At 40.1% G+C, this 18,674-nt stretch overlaps 1 protein-coding gene, 1 long non-coding RNA gene and 1 other non-coding gene across 3 annotated transcripts in view; all 3 read right to left on the bottom strand.

Moving 5' to 3' along the window:
* Window positions 1–56, bottom strand: part of LOC146472644 (uncharacterized) — a 36,905-nt gene extending 36,849 nt beyond the window's left edge. The window contains exon 1 of the long non-coding RNA XR_014866579.1: window positions 6–56. This is a non-coding gene — a long non-coding RNA (uncharacterized LOC146472644). The remainder of the gene's footprint in view (window positions 1–5) is intronic.
* A 603-nt stretch (window positions 57–659) lies between these two features.
* On the bottom strand, window positions 660–732 carry Trnav-uac (transfer RNA valine (anticodon UAC)). Its single transcript has one exon. It is a non-coding gene; the product is annotated as a tRNA-Val (tRNA).
* A 2,299-nt stretch (window positions 733–3,031) lies between these two features.
* LOC146472642 (ankyrin repeat domain-containing protein 17-like) overlaps window positions 3,032–18,674 on the bottom strand; it is a 28,372-nt gene continuing 12,729 nt past the window's right edge. The window contains exons 12-29 of the mRNA XM_085119398.1: window positions 18,384–18,471; window positions 15,871–15,998; window positions 14,771–15,491; window positions 14,130–14,360; window positions 13,603–13,748; window positions 12,776–13,132; window positions 11,957–12,194; window positions 11,363–11,559; window positions 10,349–10,640; window positions 8,929–9,085; window positions 8,256–8,492; window positions 7,845–7,997; window positions 6,250–7,520; window positions 5,719–5,948; window positions 4,852–4,923; window positions 3,752–3,985; window positions 3,302–3,346; window positions 3,032–3,157 (exon numbers count right to left, since the gene is read on the bottom strand). Coding sequence (XP_084975524.1) covers window positions 3,311–3,346; window positions 3,752–3,985; window positions 4,852–4,923; window positions 5,719–5,948; window positions 6,250–7,520; window positions 7,845–7,997; window positions 8,256–8,492; window positions 8,929–9,085; window positions 10,349–10,640; window positions 11,363–11,559; window positions 11,957–12,194; window positions 12,776–13,132; window positions 13,603–13,748; window positions 14,130–14,360; window positions 14,771–15,491; window positions 15,871–15,998; window positions 18,384–18,471 — 4,788 coding nt within the window. The 3' untranslated portion in view covers window positions 3,032–3,157; window positions 3,302–3,310. The remainder of the gene's footprint in view (window positions 3,158–3,301; window positions 3,347–3,751; window positions 3,986–4,851; window positions 4,924–5,718; window positions 5,949–6,249; window positions 7,521–7,844; window positions 7,998–8,255; window positions 8,493–8,928; window positions 9,086–10,348; window positions 10,641–11,362; window positions 11,560–11,956; window positions 12,195–12,775; window positions 13,133–13,602; window positions 13,749–14,129; window positions 14,361–14,770; window positions 15,492–15,870; window positions 15,999–18,383; window positions 18,472–18,674) is intronic.

Genomic DNA, 18,674 nt, shown 5'->3' with positions numbered 1-18,674 from the left:
CTAACCTTCTGAAGCTATGGAAAACCGTGGTTTTTCGCCAGCAAAACGCTGAGTCGACGATGGAATATGAGCCACTGGTCGCCGCTGCACACTTTTTTCGCGCCATATTTCCAGAGCCCGCGTACTCTTTCTTCGTAAGACCGCATGCTGTAAAATCGTCGAACAAACCGTCGAGCGCACGTTGTATCAAAAACATTCGATCTTTCGAGGAGCTGGTGTCAGTGATCGAGAAGCGATTGTAAAGCTTTTCAACTCTAATTTTACTTTTTAAAGCGTAAAGTTATTAATTCTGTTTCAGTGACGTTCCCTCTTAACTTGAGATCAAACTTCAAGTGTCTCCGAGAATGACGAGAATCGAACAATAATTTTGTTTTGTTGTCATGAACAATAGATCGTGTATTTCTTTTTCCTTGCATACAACAAGGATGCAAACAACAATTCTTCTTCCAAACTATCTAGATTAATGATGTTATAACAGTCTCTCGATGTCGTGTTCCCTGACGTGAAAACCTACATCAAGAAAACCCAGTCAAGGGTTTGAAGATCGTCAACTGCAACCAAATATAGCCCGTTTTGGATATATTTTGATATGAAAAAGGTTGAGATCACGTCCACTGATTTAATCCTAGACAAAAAAAAAAGCGATAAGAAAAAGAGAGTGGTTCCGGCCAGGCTCGAACTGGCGACCTTCTGCGTGTAAAGCAGACGTGATAACCACTACACTACGGAACCTCTCACGATAACGTAAAGTAAAATTTATAATAAATAAACAAAACACCTTGGTAACAGTGACGTCATACATTGCAAGTAACTGGTGTATCTCAAACTATTCTTCTGTCATCATGATCGTCTAAAATAATTGCGGTGATAATTGCTAGTTCAATTTGATTGGATCATATAATTTCACGAAAAAATCTTTTCAAAATTTTGAAGCTCTCAGACTCCTTATCATTAAAAACTCAGGGAGAGGAGCGCTTGCGCTTTCGAGATGAGACCCAGTAATGGTGTGGAGTCTACATTCAAATTTATCTAGTAGATACCTTTATCTGTCCACCATTATTTTGTTTTCTTTGATTGGGCAGGTCAATGACCTCATAGATGGAAGCAAAGATCGCAATTTTCTAGTATTACCCAATTATAAGGAATACTAAAATTAGATATCCAATGACCGATAGCATTCTAGTAGATAACTGTTATCATCGTCATCATGATTATTATTATTATTATTATTATTATTATTATTATTATTATTATTATTATTATTTTTATTATTATTGTGTTACACAGAACTTCTGCCTGGATTTCTGTCTACTGAGGACTACCAAATATCTGGATCTTTTTGTAGCTCAGGATCAGCAATAAACTAAATACAAGATACAATAAAATCTGCAATTCCACAGCGACAAACCAATGAGTGGTGCCGGATCACTTGTAGACCTGGATCAGCAAATTATCTCAAATAGAAAATATTAACGGCAGACTGATCCCAACGGCGGAGGTGACAAGCTTCCTCGGGGGCTGAACGAAAAAGAAAAGCCCTTTTCTTTTTCGTTCAGCCCCCGAGGAAGCTTGTCACCTCCGCCGTTGGGATCAGTCTGCCGTTAATATTTTCTAAATACAAGATGCAAGGCTGACCAGGGGCTTTTTCCCTCTGGAACTCATAAGTTCAGCAAATAGAAGCAGCATCCGAAAGGTGGAGAAGGACATTTAATTTCAAGAGGCAATACACCAGAACCTAAAGACATTAATTAATGCCTTTAATTAATAGACTCTTTAATTAATAGACTCGGCGAAAATTACTCTCACAAATTTAGTGATCTTATTTAGAAATAGAACAAATAAAATCTGTTTCTCCCATAAAAGCTTGTCTTTTGTTTGTTTCTTTGTTTACAGCATCATTTGATCTTACACTGTTTTCAGTATATTGTGACCATTTTCTCCATTTACACTTAGCTTTTCTAGCCCCTAATGGAGGCTAGTTTGGTGTAACCGAAATATATATTGGGCAATGGGTGATTCCAGAACATATCCACACCCTACCAGGAGTTGTTGGAACTTTGCAGTTGGCCTTTCACATCGAAATTCTTACTCTTGGCTTTCACATCAAATAATATTTTAATGTCGGCCGTTATACACCCCCTCCTCCCCTCGCCTATCCCAACCCCTTAACGCAAAATCAATCGGACATTCTCATGACGGCGTCATTTGACTACAACTACCAGAATCCTTCAGTTGTTTGTTTTCTCATGCTAATTAGAGCTATTGTTCTTTTCTCTCCTTTGCTCTCCACTGGGATTACAAAATTTGAATTTGAAAAGGAAAACGAAATGAATTCTGGTAGTTGTAGTCAAATGACGCCATCATGAAAATGGCCTATTGAGTCTAATAAGAATCTCACGAGATTAAAAGGATTTTTTAGGTCAGATGCAACCCGATTTGCGTTTAGTTTGGAGTTCTGTAAGTACTGTTTCGTGCCTCAAGGACCAAGAATGAAGTCGCAGTTGACTCGTCTCCAGTCGGCTGAGGAGATGCTGGTGACAAGGATGTGCCAGTTGTTAAATCCTTGGATTAAGAAATACAAGGACTTTTTGGCATACGTATTTATAGAATGCGCTATTCCCGGGCGAGAAGTCAGGGACAAGTAAGCAAATAGAAATTTAGCGCCTAAGTTTAAGTACTAAGTAGTGGCATAAAAAATTTACTTGTAGGTGTTGGGAAAGCCTTTTTTTTTTAACACTTGATAGACATTAAAATTTCGGGATTAAAACTAATTTAAGCACGCTAAAGTCATTTCTTTACGCACAGTGATACAAACTCTGAAGAAGGTCGGAGTTGTCGATTCTTTGTGCTGATTGGTTTTGTTTTGATTTGTCGTTGTTTGTTGTTGTTGGCTTTTTTTTTTTTTTTTTTTTTTTGGCGGGGGGGGGGGGGGGGGGTGTTGGTTTGTTTGTTTTCTCTGTGCGTTTGGGAAGGAATGAGAGGAAAGGCCAGCAGCGGTACGTGGGGAAAAAGTCATCAAACACACTTTCGATTATCGATTGAACATAAGATTTATTCATCATTTATAGCTCCAATTAACCCAAAATAAAGTTAGGTCCGTTTTTCAAGAGTCCTCTGTTCTCCAGAGTCCAACACTGTCGAAGTTATCTGGTAATCCCTGCAAAAGCAAAACAGACAATTGAATAAGAATGTAATCGCGTTTCAGATCACGAACTGGCCCACACATTAGAACGAAAACCATATTAAAGGAAACTTCGACTTTGTTTTTATTTTAGAAATCAATCTACATGTATATACTTACCACTTGAATTTAAACCGCTGTTCGGTTCCACGACTTCCACCCTTGCTGCAAAAAGAAGTTATAAACAGTTATTTTACAAAACAAAAAGACACAAATTGAAGGTGATCAACAACATATATGGTATACCCGGCAGTTGTTAGGGGTAAGAAACAACGACATTGTCCACCATAACGTCGTTCAGAGGATAACAACAAGCCAATCTTGGCACAAAGAAGAAATAGGTCTTATTTAAGGATGAGCGAATTATCCAGAGAATATACGTGACTGGGGCCAGTTCGACAAGACTCGCTCGTCATTAGCAAGTTTGCTTTCGGGGTCAAATCGTACAGTTGACGTCGGGTATATCAAGTCCCAAACTTCCAACACGTTACAGAGGAGCACCTCTCAAAGACGGCTTTGATGAATTCAGTCTTAAATATTTCTGTTGGCAGTTTTCTGCCCTTCACTTACTTTTTTGTTCGGATCGACTTTCCGTCCCGGGACCCTTTTCGCCCCGTAGGGAACAGCTGCAGCCACAGTAGTTGGTGTCGACGACGTCGGGATGATCCCTCCCTGGGGACTCCACCCAGCATTTCGGCCCACGGGCCTTGAACTGGGCGGGGGACCCGACGGGACGGGACTGAACTCTTGGGTGTCGCTGGTGTAAAGCTGCCGAGTGCTGTTCAACAGTTTCACCCGAGGTCCCTGCAATAAGAAAGGCAGGATAATTAACTCTGTTCTGATGAGCCTTACCTGCGACAACTCATAAAAGCGGACTCGTTTCCTGATCAAGGACGATCACTTAAGAACGATTTGCCTATCCGGACTGTTTACACAATCGATTTTTGCGATTTTACGACGATTTACTGGCGATTTGATGGAGATTTTCGATTTTATTTTTGCGATGACTGCAGAACCCTGCGACGCGAGCATAAAAACGCAACAAATCGGAATCAAATTGCCGCGACATCGCAGCGAAAAAACACGGACAGTTTAACACGGCGATAACAAATTTCACTCGTCGCCGCAAAAGTGCCTCAAGAATGAACTGTGTATTAAAACGGCCCGTAAATTAAGTTTGTTTTGCGGTGAGTGCAATTATTCCACTTTTGAATGTACAAACGATGAGTTATGAAAATTCCCTAAAAGTGGGAATATTGAAATGAAAGCTGTTATGCGTCACGTCGCTGGTATATCAGAGGATAGCGCCCGAGGCTGAAAGATTGTCTTCAAAATTTCACAGTTGGTAGCATTTACTATCCCGTGGTCCTACGTTTTAACTCGTGAAAGTTGGCTATAACTTCGAGTTTGTGTCTGTGGATGAAATACTCAAGTGTGACATGTCAAATAAATGCTAAGAAATACTTTCGCGGAAAGCCGGGTATGATTAGGACGTATAGCAAAATTTACGGCTTAACTAATGATTTGCAGCGAAAAGTTAGAGGGGCTAACATGTCGACAACACTCAACAAATGAACGACCTTTCACCACTGCCATTCGTTCTGTTCTTTCGTGTAAATCACTCGAAGAATCATGGGAAAATAGAAAGACTACTCGCGGTCAAACCTTACCTTCGGTAGGCCGATATCCGCATAGTCTTTTTCCGACATCAACAGAAGAGCATCCAGGTCTATTTCGTTTTTCTACAAGACAAGAACAATGACACCAACGTTTACCTTGTGATGACACGAACCTCTATTGCGGAGAAAAATTAGTGACGGTTGATTTAAGAGATCTATTATTTTACTACAGTCGATCGCCCATAGTTACTCCCAATCTGAAACGTCATGCCTATGGGGAACTTAGATGCTGATAAAAGAAAAAAGGACATTTAGAGAACCGCTAGGTAATTTTACCTGGGTCCCAATGTTTTGCAGTAAACTGCATGCAGTTTTCCCACACACGACTGATAATGTCATCCATTGTTATAACTACGTTATACCTCGGATTTTACAACAGCAGAATGTGATGTCACAAATAAACTACCGGCGCGCGCAATTTGACTTCACGTCAACAATAAGCAGGGGAGGACAGCTTTCCATTTAGCGACACTTTCCGGTTCAACCGAATGAAACGCAATTGGACCGTGCGGATATACTGGAAATTTTCCGAACAAGAGGAAAATTAACGTCCATTAAGTTCGCCAAATATGGGCGACAGCATTCGGTTCATTTCTGTACTAAGTAAATGATTTGGTGACAAGGACAGAAGTCGGTTGTATCCGTCTTCATAACAGAGGGTTGTAAGCTAGAAAGTTACGGCGTAATCTTTGAATGTTTCGTATTTCTATTCTATGATTTATAAATAACACAAAATGAAATCCGTTGGCAACCTTTGCCAATCACGACTGTTAATGTTACTATCATTTTAGTGGTGTTAATATCATTGTTTCTAGTGATGGAGACAAATCACCAATTTGAAACAAAAGAGCAGTCTACCTGAAAGAGACTAAGATGACTCGAGAGGGAGAGGCGTTCCAAGAATGTTTGAAGTGTATCACCCGGGTTAACCCCAAACTGCTCGTCATCTGCGCCTGGCAACGAGTTACTGCCGCTGATAAGAGGTGGCGAGGCATCCGGAGAGACTGAAGGAGCAGTCGACCAGCCTGCTGACAGCGCTGGGTCTGGGGGATAGGAGTAACTCCAAACTCCAGCAACTTGAGTTCCCTCTGGATAAAAAGAAAGAAAGAATCAATCAGTGACGTAACGGAAAGGTTCAACTTCAGACATCTCCGCCACGTAGGCTCACAAGTTTGCATACTCCCCATGGAAAATGAAAATAAGGGTCTGTGAACGTCACAAAAACTGAAAATGTTAATGAGTAATAGAACTAAAACACTGAGGCGAACGATTGTAAGAAAAACACAACCGTCAAAAACGTATGATACAACAAAGCCAACGAACGTTTTTATGTCCCCATCAGATAGTTGGGAACGGATTTATTTCCAGTAACACTAATGCCTTAAATACCTGTTCCTATTAATGGAGATATCCCCGGCACTGACGGCAATGGACTAGCAGACACCCTTCTCGATGCTCTCTCAGTTCCAATCGGCCTCAAACATGGTTTATCCGCAGAATCTGCCATTGTAGTACTCCCAGGGGCGAGTGACGTCCCTAGGGGGGAGGGGTTGGGTGATGTTGAAGTAGAGGGTGTTGTTGTCGGGACTGGGGAGCCAGAGGTGTTGGGTGGTGAAGATGACGGTGCTTCGTGAGGTAGAGGAGTGAACAGGGCTCCTGGGGTGGTGATATACAGGGGCTGTGTGATGGGCTCAGCAGGAGACACGGAAGGGGGATGGTCTGGTTCCGATACGGGGCCAACGTTTGGTCGGATGCTTGGATGAGCGATGTCATTCCATACACTAGGACTCAGCGTTTGGCCAACATTTGACAGGATGTTGCTGATGGCAGCTGGAAGATTTGAAGAACCCAAAGATGTGATCACAGAACCTGTTACAGATGATGACGAGGATGTTGTGACTGGTGTCGTTCCTTCAAGTGGCCCACCTAAACTAGATCCTGTGACCCCCATAGCAACCGATGAATAGGAGGGAGAGCCTTTTACCACTCTGGATGTTTTGCTTGTTGACGTTTGTCTCGGTACCTCAGACGATGTTTCAGGGAACAGCTGCCGCTTGGCAGGAGTCGGAGGCTTGACCACTCCAGAACCAGAAGAACCAATTGCATTTCCTGTTCCTCCAGAAGACTTTCTCACCGATGCTGCTACCGCAGGAGCAGTGTTTGATTGTGAGCTCGTGGCTGGAACCTGAGCAGCTGCCAATGGTGCCTTCTTGGTGGTACTAGAGGACGTCTGCATTGTGGTTGCCCAGCGTGCGGTACTTGGTATGTGAGTTGAGGATGTAGTGACAGTACTCTTGGCAGTGGTACGGCTTACGGATGTGGTTACCTGGGAATGCACTGATGCAGGGACTGTACTAGTACTTGGCCAAGAGCTGGACAGGCACTGAGATGTGGTAGTTTTTGTAGTGGTTCGTGTTTGTGTGGAGTGTGTTGTGGAAGGTAGTTTAGTGGATGTGATGCTGGGTTTGGGTTCTGAGAGGGTTCTATGATGTGAGACAGTGGATGTGACTGAAGTGGTGATCGTTGTTGCGGCTCCTGAACGGCTGATTGGAGAATGAAGGTGCTTTTTTCGAGGAAGAACGTCGTTGATGTCGCACTCAGGGTCCTTAACAAGGGCTTGGATAAGTTGGTGAGCTTGTCGCGTGGCATCGGCAGGTCCTCTGAAAAATAAACAAACGACGCAATGTTGAATTACACACAAATGGTCAAATTAACCAAATACACCTTGAATTGTAAAGACCTGTAGTGACAAAAAAGTAATGTGCTGCTAACGAAAACGCTTGACAACTTAATCCTATAGTTGATTATCAGTAGTCACACAACGTCCTTTCCGTCCTTCGTATTTTTCTGACGATAAAAAGATCGATGCAAAATTGCTACGAACAGATCTTAATCACAAATTTATTGTTGTTCAAAAGACATACAGAGAACTCTACTCCCCTCCCCCCCCCCCCCAAAAAAAAAAAAAACAGAAAAGCCCTTACTTGATTGTAACTATACAGCTGCCGGTTGTTTTCTGTCGATTGGTATCAATGTCAATGTGCGCTCCAGTTGTTTCACGGATGGCATTGATATTGCATCCTCCTCGACCAATCACACGACTGATTACAGAAGATGACACAGACATTTTCTTGGACCTAGGGCAAAAAAAGAAAAGATCATTAAGTTTGTTCCTTTGCAGTAATTAAAAAAACACAACTTGACAAAATGAAATTAAAATACGATGACAACTTTTATCAGTTGATGGCACAAGCACACCACTCAAAGCCAAACATATTTCACTCACTAATCCACACTAGAACGCTACAGTATGTTAAGATCAGTAATTTTCGTCCTGAGGCAATGACTATCATTTAAAATAAAAAAGGCAAGACTATTTTGCTCGACATAAATACCTTCTAACGACTTCTTTCCAGCCATCCTCGTGCCTTTTCCCTTTCTTTGGGCTCGGCAAGGTGGACATCTTAGTGGAAGCTGTTGTAGTAGTAAGAGTCACAGCAAGACACTGGGCAGCAGCAGTTGCCACGGTGATGGGTGAAAGTGCACTGTGAGGGGTGGTCTGGGTCATGATGGTACTGGCTACCACTTTGCTTATCTCCGCAGTTTTTATAACACTGATGACATCATTAGACCTGGGGGAAAAAAGCAAATGTCTCAAGTACTTCTTTAGTATTGACAAATGAAATAAAGTAATTCCTATCTCTAAACGTAACAGACAAAACAAGAGCACAATTTTATAAATGTAAATTCTAAAAGATGTCTTTGCTACGCTATACACCTGTTGGCAATGTCGCCCTAAAAATGGTACTCTTTGTTCGAACTGGAATATCCAAACAAATAGGGCTTTTCCAATAGCACAAGCACAGCTGTAATTATTGTAGTATAAAAGGTGTTACGAATAAAATCCTGTAAAATTGAGCATCTCAATTTTTATTTTCACATCATAGAGCAAGTATTCCCAGATCCAAACGACATGGCTACAGGTCTTTGCAGTCAATAATTCTCATCAAACTTGACAAATATCTGCATGTACCATTACTATAAATTAACACAATTCTGTGCACATACTTTACTGAGGATGTGGTGGTGACTGCAGCAGTGATGGCAATACTTGTCAGCGTGTCTAGTGATCCGGTAGATGACTTCCTTGTCCTGACGCCACTCACACTGTTGCTGTCAATTACTGTGGACGTACTCAGTGGTGGTGGTAGGACACTTGTATCAACTGAAAAGAAAGGAACCACCGTGAATTTAAAAAACAAACAAACAGTTGTTCAAAGTGGGCAGAAATCCTGTAACATAAAAAGAGGCCAATGAATAAACTGGAATGATTCATGATGTTCAGTGCAGATGGAAATTTTGATTTAGGAAGTTTGTGCTAATAGTGTATGCGCATCCTTACTGCAAAAGTAATTCATGTCACAATGTCAAGTTACATCATGCATGAGCCCACATGTATACCTAAAAATCTAACCACATATAAGGACTGTTCAGTTGGTAGCCGTTAACTCTGCCTTCAGTTTACTCTCTCAAATGGTTGGAGACCCCTACTTTTTTTGCACAGATAATTTTCTTTTAAATTCTCCACACATTGTGAAAAAATGAACACAAAATCAATGTAAGAACACAAACATTTTCCCATTTCTCTACCCATGCAACATCTGAATCCTGCTAACTTGTGGCCCTCACGGTTTGCAAATACAGTCATTTGAAGATTAAGTTACTTTAACTGACGTCAGTTGTTGAATTTGTTCAATAGACCCACTCGTACAAAATTTGGCATAAAAAGTTGCATTGTAGGGATTCATATGCAATGTTGTTAGAATAACAGACACTGGACCGATTTTTCGAAAGTAGGGTGGTCTTTCAGGAAAACACCCCTAAAACAAGCCAGTAGCCCCCCATTTTTTGGCATCTCCTACACGAGTAACTCATTACCTAGCTAAAACAAAAGCTTTCAGAAAAAAAAATCAATGTAAGAAGATTTTTGCGCACATGCCCCTAGGAAGAATGGAAATGCAAAGAAAACACTTGAACAACTTTTAACTTTTTCTGGAAGACTTCAAGTTGTTTTACAACTTCAAATAATGATAATATCACATTCCTCCCAAGAGTTAAGGCTAATTTACATACACATTTCATCTTCCCGATTTAGGTTCAATTTGTTGATCATTTTTGTTTTGTCTTTTGCCATAGTGGGGGGGGGGGGGGGAGGGGAGGGGGATTTTGATAAATCAGGTTGATTTCCATCTGCTCACTCATTTTCTTTATCTAATTGGGCCTACTTGTAATCGGTCCAATTAATTGGCACCTGTACATGTAAATTAGCCTCACCAAAGTACTTTACTCAGTTGCAACAAACACATCACCCAGTAAATTTTCTTAAAGTAAAAACAGACATCAGCCCATTCACATTTAGTTGTCTTGTAGTCATTTACAATAGTTGCCAACTCTAAACATGTAGATTGCACAACAGCAGTCAACTTACCACCATTCTCAGAAATCTTCCTCTCTGGCTCACTACTGTCATCACTGTTTTCTCTCTCAGCCATGTTCTTAACATTTGTTTCAGCTTCCTTCTCTGCTTGGAGCTTCTTCTTTTTCTTTTGTTTCTTCTTGTCCCTCTTCCTAGCAGCCGCTGCTTTCTTCATCTCCTCACGTTCTTTCTCCAAGTCAATCTGCTCCAGGAGGATGGAAGCATTCTTGTTTGCCTCTGCAGCCTGACGATCTTTGGCTGTTATTATTATCTCCATGTTTTTGTGACACTTATTTAACAGCTCCTAAGAATTAAGGAGATACATACAAATTACTAGCCTAGCTCACAACAAGTCAACGTATATAACTCCTCACAAGTCCATGCACTGACATTACAACAGTTACCAATAACACGCGACCTACCTTCTTCAAAAGAGTCAGATAAAGTTACGTTTTGGTGGACATCAATTAAAGAAAAGCCATTGAAATTATTTTGAATTCTGACAAGATTCCAGGGTAACCCGGCAAGAAACTTAGAGTTTTAGCTCGCTAAGAGAAGATAAACTTTATTTAAATTGATTTCCAAGCCAGATCAAGGGAAAATAAAAGGTATTTTGAATTAAAAATTTTAATTTTCACTGCATGTGATAATTTGCTCACTTGCACGCATTGCTGATTTTGAAAATTTTTCCATCTGTGAGCGGATAAAACTGCCAATTTCTTGGTTCTGTTGCCTTGAAATGCCTTGAAATATAATTTCAGCGGCTTTTCTATGATTGACATCAACCAAAATGCAACTTTATTGGACCCTTTTGAAGGCAATAGGTCGCGTGTTATTGGTAACCACTGTTACTGATCAATGTGAGCTCAACAACAACCAGGGAGTAAGGTTTCATTTGTAGTCAAAGAGGCAGATATCAGTTACAGCATAACCCCTAACAATGACCATCCAAGATGTTGGCCAATTTAAGGGTAACTGGTACAAATGAAATTCAACATTATCAATGATAAATTATTCAGATCTTACCTTGTCAGAGAGAGTGGATACAAATCGTGTACATTCAGAGTCAGAAGGAAACTGGTGGACATGTTTAACAAGCCATTTGACGACTTTGATGTGACCCTTTCTGAATGCTGCCATCAAGACTGACACCTTTCTATTGTCCTGGCTATCAACATCTGCACCATAACTGAAAAGAAGCTGGCAGACTTCCAGATGACCCCCTTAAAATAAAAGAAACATTATTAACCACAACTGCTGGCAAATAAGCAATCTTACATTTCCAAGACACTTTCCTTTTTCAAAAGTAAATTGAGTCCTTTTTGTGTGCAGTGGCACATAAAACACTCCAAGGGTTGACATATGGTTAAAACTAATTAATCTTGGTAATCCTTATCAACCTAAACTAGCAACATGTACTATAGTCATAATTTCCTCCCTGTTTCTTTATACATTGTTGAAACAAGCTACAAGTATAAATGCCTTAACCTTTATTGTACAGTTAACATTCAAACAAGAGCCCAGGTGTAAACAGCTACACTGTATGTACAGGTCTCTGTTTCCTAGCCCTACCTGGACTACCACTCTCTTTCGAGCAAGAGTACTATAGAAGATACCTACCATTAGCAGACAACCAGAGTGGTGAATTTCCTTTCTTGTTCTTCACATCAACCATGGCTCCACGAGACAACAGCAAGTCACAGAACTTGTAGTGTCCCTTGTCAGCAGCAATGGTCAGTGCTGTGTCCCGTGATGATGGAACAGGAGGGGCATTAACATCACCACCTTTATCAAGGAGGATTCTGCCAACCTCGACATAACCACCTGAAGCTGCCTCCATTAGGGGAGTCAGACCAGTCTGTAATAAAGATGACCAGGACAATATTATTCAAACACCACATAATTATGTTGCATAAAAAATCCCAAAGCTTAGAAGTGAGGTGCTCAACCTGTTAAATGTAAAGCACAAAATATAAAAAAGGCACCCTTGGCAGATTCTTGGATCTACCCATGTTGTCTAAATCGCCTTATTTATTCATTTCATAATAAAATACAAATTGTGTTCTACTATAATTAAGATAACATCTAGACAAGAAAAAAGTTTCCAACATTGGTTTAAATCCCTCCATGACAAAACAATACTAATTAGGTGAAACTTGACAATCTATTCTTGGAGGATTAACAGGATGTTCTTTAGTGTCAGTTCAATGCTGGAAAGAGGTTGTACAATCAACCAATAATTGGTTGATTGTACAACCTCTTTTTCCAGCATTATAATTATCATAAAAGGAACAAAAGCCAAAAGAAAATTTGAGCCCTAAAAAACTGATGCAATTTCTTCAATAGACAACATTTGCCAACCTGGCATTCATGTTATGACATTAATCCTTGAGAAAATAATCTGCAGCTAAGGAACACAGTTCTCTTCACTATTATCACCTTAGCACGGTGTTCAATGTTTGCCTTTCTTTCCACTAAAAGGTTTACAACTTCATGTCGCCCTTGAAAGCAAGCCAAAGTCAGGGCTGTGTTCCTGTTGGTCTCAATCTGAGCATTGATGTCACTTCCCATGTCTAACAGCAGTTTGACAGCTGCTGTGTGGCCATTCATTGACGCCAACATCAAGGGAGATATACCCAGTTTACTTCCAGTGCGAGAGTTAATCTCAGCTCCATGACTCAGTAGAAGTTTGATGATTCCAACATAACCACCAGATGCAGCCAGACTAAGTGGAGTGTAATCTGACACATTGCGGTGTTCAAAGTTTGCTCCTTTAGCAATCAGCAATTCAACAACCTGATAGGAAAGAACCAGTGTCGAAGCAATTATTCATAGCTTATAAAGCTAGTGATGAACATTTTAGATGACATTAAAATGTCATTAAAATGTCATTAAAATGTCATTAAAATGTGAACAAAACCAAAAATGAATTCTGGACACAAGTAAGATAAAAGTTGTTATTGAAACAATCTGCGATACCCATTTTGTTTCATTAGCAGAATAAAAAACGAAAATGCCCCACCCAAGCTCTATAATAGATACAACAAAATTAATAAGTAATATTCTTTGTTGTTTCTTTTCTGTAAACTTATTTCTATACACAAGCACCTTTGAAACCTTTGTATATGTTTGCTAAAACAATCTGTGAAAAAGTAAATACGTGTAAGTAAATCAATACACCAAAACAATGGTACAAATAAACCACCATGAAGATATTGATAAGTTTAGTGTAACATTTTATTATATGTGAATTAAATAACGCTAACCTCTTGCCTACCACCAGAGCATGCCAGAGATAGTGCTGTGTCCTTGGTGCGATCTGACTGAGCCTCAATATCTGCCCCATGATCAAGCAAAATCTCCACAGTAGACGCATGACCTGCTGTGGCTGCAAGAATCAGTGGTGTGCAACCTGCAAACAGAGCACAAGTATATCACTGACCAGTACCAGTTCTTTTCCGGTTTCACCTACATCAGCAAGCCTATAGACTGAAACACCTGTTATGGCTGAGTATGCTTGAAGGAAAACTCATGTACCAAGTGACATTCATTGTTATGGGTTAATTTGCTCACAGAACAACAAGTTTTTTTGCAGGTGAGAACATCCATGTAACAGTGCCACTTGTCAATTAAAAAAAACAGTTCTTATTACTCTGACTAGTCAATGAAAAACCAGAGCAGTGGTTTAAAAGCGATCTAAGAACAGTGAAAAGAATGAGATGTTCAAAATGAAGCTTTAATAACCCTTTGATGACAAAAGAACTTTAGTCTCATAAAAGCAAAATTAGCAAACCTTTCTTGTCCCGATGCTCAATGTCAGAACCCTTGACTAACAGAAGTGTTACAAGTTCGTCATGACCACCAGCAGCAGCCAGTGTGAGTGCAGTGTCTGAGTTACTGTCAGTCTGCTGATCCACGTCAATCATAGGTGGAAACTGAGGCGATGCTGGTGAGGGGGTGGGGGTCAGGGGTAATGATGATGTGGTGAGGTCTGGAGGGGTAGGGGGACCACTGTTGCTTGAGTCTGCAGAGAAAAAAAACAGGGCAGCACTGATGAGTTCTCATACACAGGGTCGGCAATCATTTGAAGCTTACTGTTTGATCAATGGGGACTCTGAAGAGATCCCAAATGTATTAAATAAAAGAAGGAAAATACACACTTCCTACAGTAAACTCCTCACCACCCAAGAGCACTTCAAGCTGACACCAGTCTACTGTACTTTGTTCACCCCTTAACTTCAAATTTTAATTTCCGATATAAGCAATTTGAGTCTAGGTGAAACCTACATGCACAAGAGATGGGAACAGCTGAAAAGGACAAAATACAACAAAGAATGAAGCATTCCCCTCCTATCCCCCCCCCCCCCCCCACCTGTAAGTGTAGCTGTGTATACCATTCTTTTGACATAGTAGTTAAGTCATGTAAATGCATACCTTCAGACAGCATATCACCAATAGTATCATGAAGAGTTTGTGCTGGTTCTGCAACCATCAATCCTTCAATGCCATCCTGGTCTCCTATCACCCTAGTGTCAACAGGCATAGAGAAAGGCGAGGGAGGCACTGCAATTTCCTCCCCATCAAGATTCAGAGCTGATACTTCCTCATTAACACTCTGCAAAAGCTCAGGTGGAATGTTATCCAGTGAGAGGTTAGCATTCTTCAATGCCTTAGCCAGCTTGCCTTGAATAAGCTGCAGCTTCTCACAAATCACAACTTTGTTATCAGTCTGCACTGCTGTTGATGTCATGTTGGTTGACATATCTGACATAGCCTGGCTGACAGATGGCATGGTAGAGGCAGTGGAACAAGATGTGATTGGTATCTCGGGCATAAGGAAGTTAGCAGGTGCATTTAGCAACAGAGGAGAATGTGGTGATAAGGGAGTGTTTGACAACTGGTTTAGCATGGGCTGCTGCATGTCCATCATTGTGTCAGCAGACATGTCCGTCATATCTGGATGTTCCATGACGGGAGGTTGAGTGGCATGAACAGGAGGTACTCGCGGTGGTGGAACAGTAGGAGTTGGAAGGGAAGCAGGCATTGAATGAAGTGGAAGCTCAGGAGGATTGGAAACAATGGGATTCTCAAGCAGAAAGCAAATGACAGCAGCATGCCCTCCTTTAGCAGCTTCTATTAAAATGTTTGAATTATCCTGTGAAGAAAACAATGAGGAATGTTCAAATGAAGTCAGAACACAGGCAACTTTACAGGTCAATGGCAAAGCTTAAGGGGATTTTTGATGGGATAGTAATTACACATTCTTTCACTGAAGCCAAAACTGTCTAACATGACATGCAGAATTTTTCTGAAAAAAAAAAAAAAAAAAAAAAAAAAGATTCCCCTTCAAAAGGCTGCATCAAAAATTCTCCACAATATTTCTTACAGCAGTATTCACAAAAATTCAAAAAGCAAACTTTAAGGTAACTGGACAGTAACGGTGGAAAAATGAAACCAGACTGCTTGACAAAAAGAAAAGAATATACCAGTATGTGCCTGTTACAACATTCCCGCTTTAAGGCCAAAGTTCTCACCTTTAACTTATGTAAAGGATCAGCACCATGTGCCAACAGCAACTCAACAACTGCCAGATGTCCACCAGCACAAGCAAGAGACAGCACAGTATGATCATTCATGGTGGTTTGACGATTGACATCAGCTCCTGGAGTAAATAAAACATAACTTTTTCAAAATATACGGGGTTAAACTGCTGAGTAATGTCAGCAGGAGCACCATAAAAAAAAGACACACACAAATATAAACTTTGCACGGAACAGCAATGGAACAGACTTGACAACAGAGTTGGCGTACGGAGCAGCAAACATGATTTCTTGATAAAACCATTTCAATGCTTAAAACAAGATGATATGGGGCCAATTTGTGTTAAATTTGCACAACCAAAAGGCAAAAAATCATGCCCCTCTCCTATAAGAGACTTCAACTTATGAAACATTTCCCTTTTGTACTTTTAGGGTAGGGGTTAAAGGATTTGTCAGAATCATGTGGACTCAAGTTGCCTAGGTCCAGTTATTTCTTAAGTCTCAACACTTGTTGAAACTTAAAAGCATTTCTTTTAACTGAAAACAACTAATTATTATAGTTTATCAGATGATAAATACACTTTAAGCTGTAAGGAAAACAACACCAAAAAAAAAAGAATATCTGACTCAACTAAAGTCACAATATTTTTTATTATTGTACAGTGCAGGCCAGAATTCAGTGAACCAGAACATGTGCGCAATAACTCGCATTGTAATAATTTTGGTTCTAAAGTATTGTGCTGCTTTAAGCATCTTTGTAGGCCTTATAGAACGGGAGATAATTTATTTATTATTTATCCATGTGTATGTAAGGAGGGAGGGGACAAAGTCTTTCTACCAGTGTGATGTCACTTAGCCATGATCAGGGAGCTGAAAGGAGGCTTCTCTCAATGGCCATATTGTTTACGTGTTTTAGACACAAATATGCCATTGTCAGAAAGAAAATTAACCCTTTTGAAGCAGTAAATCGAAAGGACAAGTTTTAAGAAGTACTTCACAGTTTAAATGGTGGAAATTGGACAGTTCACACCCAAGAGACTAGGTTTTCACTGACAGATTGTGTTTCAGAATCCAGAGAGGAAAGGTCAAGTTTAAGCTTTAATGATTACTTGTGCTGCAGACTTTGTCAAACTGATGCCTTAATGTTACTGGAAATCCACTTCACAAAAAAATTAAAGGTTTGATTGTCAATTTTTACAGTTTTCATTTAAGTAAAGCTTTATGTCTGTTTGTCTTTCTGGTTCTTTTTTATGAAATGAGGACACTTTGTAATCTTAAATTTACGGACATTACATAACCAAGGACCCGCCAAGTGGGTTTTGAAGAAAGAGAAAGCATTAGCGTGAGACAACTAGGGGGGCATGCTTCCTCCCAAAAATTTTAAACTTAAGTCTTCTGAAATGGCTAGAAATGCTTTAAAAAAAACTGTCAACACTGATGTAAATTTTTAATTGTACCAACTAAAATATGTTTTCTTTTCTTTTGAAGTAAGGAGTCAATGTTTCAGTCTGACCCTTACATTTGACTTACACAACAAACTGCTGAGGTAGGAATTTTCCATTTGTTTTCTTGTGGAAGCCAGCAGCTTGTGAAAACCCAGTTTTGCTATTCATGTTTCTGTAAATCATATGTCCTTCTTCGTTTGTTATGACAATGGGATTGAATGCTCCAGGATGACCGTAGCTTTACATAATTCTCCGTTTCAAATATTTACATGTAATGATGATAAGTAGCTTTCATAAATGAATGCCTTTGTGCAAACTCCCTCGAACTTACTCAGTGATGACATTTTAACTTCCATTATTTCACGGTTGGAATCTAGTTGTCTATTCAGCACCAAAACTAACAAATTTGTCGGGTTTGTCAGAGAAAACCTTAAAGTACACTTAATAATATGTAAGGTAAGTTGTTTTTGTAAGTGATGGATATGGTTAAGTAAAACAAAATAAAATATTTTTTTAATCATCCAAAAAAGTGGGTGGGGGGGGGGGGCTAAAGCCCCCCAACCCCTCCCCCTCTGTGGTCCCTGTAACCAGAATAGAAAACGTGAGTCAGGCCTGTGTGTGTGCGGCTTGGTCATTACGTTATTGTAAATCAATTTCCAGTATGACGACAAGAAGTGTAACGCAAGGATACCGAAACAGCATCATGCTACATCTTTGTAACTCAAACTATTCCATTAGCTCAATCGCAAAAGGATATGTTTCCTGCACTTAGTGCTAAACATACACCAACTCACCCCACATAAATGCCTGTAGGCATCTTGTTTAACAATTCCCCACAAAGAAAACTTATGGCGATAAATAACAATGACAAAAATGCGCACAAGCCTGAAAAAACACATACACATCAAGACTGCACTGCATCTGCATCTGTGATGTTCACTTAATTTTGGCCTGCACTGTCTGTAAGTTACCAAATTAGTTGTCAAAGGAACGTGCCAAACAAGCATTAGTTTTTGAGGTAACCACATGCACAGTACATGTAACTGCTAATCCAAACAGTACCTCTACTGATGAGGAATTGTACTGTGCAGAGATGACCAGCTCTTGCTGCTTTCATTAGAGGTGTGCGACCAGCTTCAGACTCATGTTCCTGCAAAGACAAGGGAATAATCCTGGATTTCAAGAACAAGAAGGGAGTATGAATTGTCTTGAGAAACCTAAAAAATTCAACAAGCTAAAACAAACACTGATCCATGATTATGTGTATGTAAGTCAGCCTTGGTCTTCATCATCAAATGTTTCAGTAATGCTTTCCTACATTCCTTCATACAAATGTATTTTGATTACATGTAC

This window comes from Pavona decussata, unplaced genomic scaffold (genome assembly GCF_977016875.1).
Source record: "Pavona decussata unplaced genomic scaffold, jaPavDecu1.1 SCAFFOLD_98, whole genome shotgun sequence".
Lineage (NCBI taxonomy): Eukaryota > Metazoa > Cnidaria > Anthozoa > Scleractinia > Agariciidae > Pavona > Pavona decussata.
Note: the sequence above shows the minus strand (reverse complement) of the source record. Positions and strands in the feature narration are given on the sequence as shown.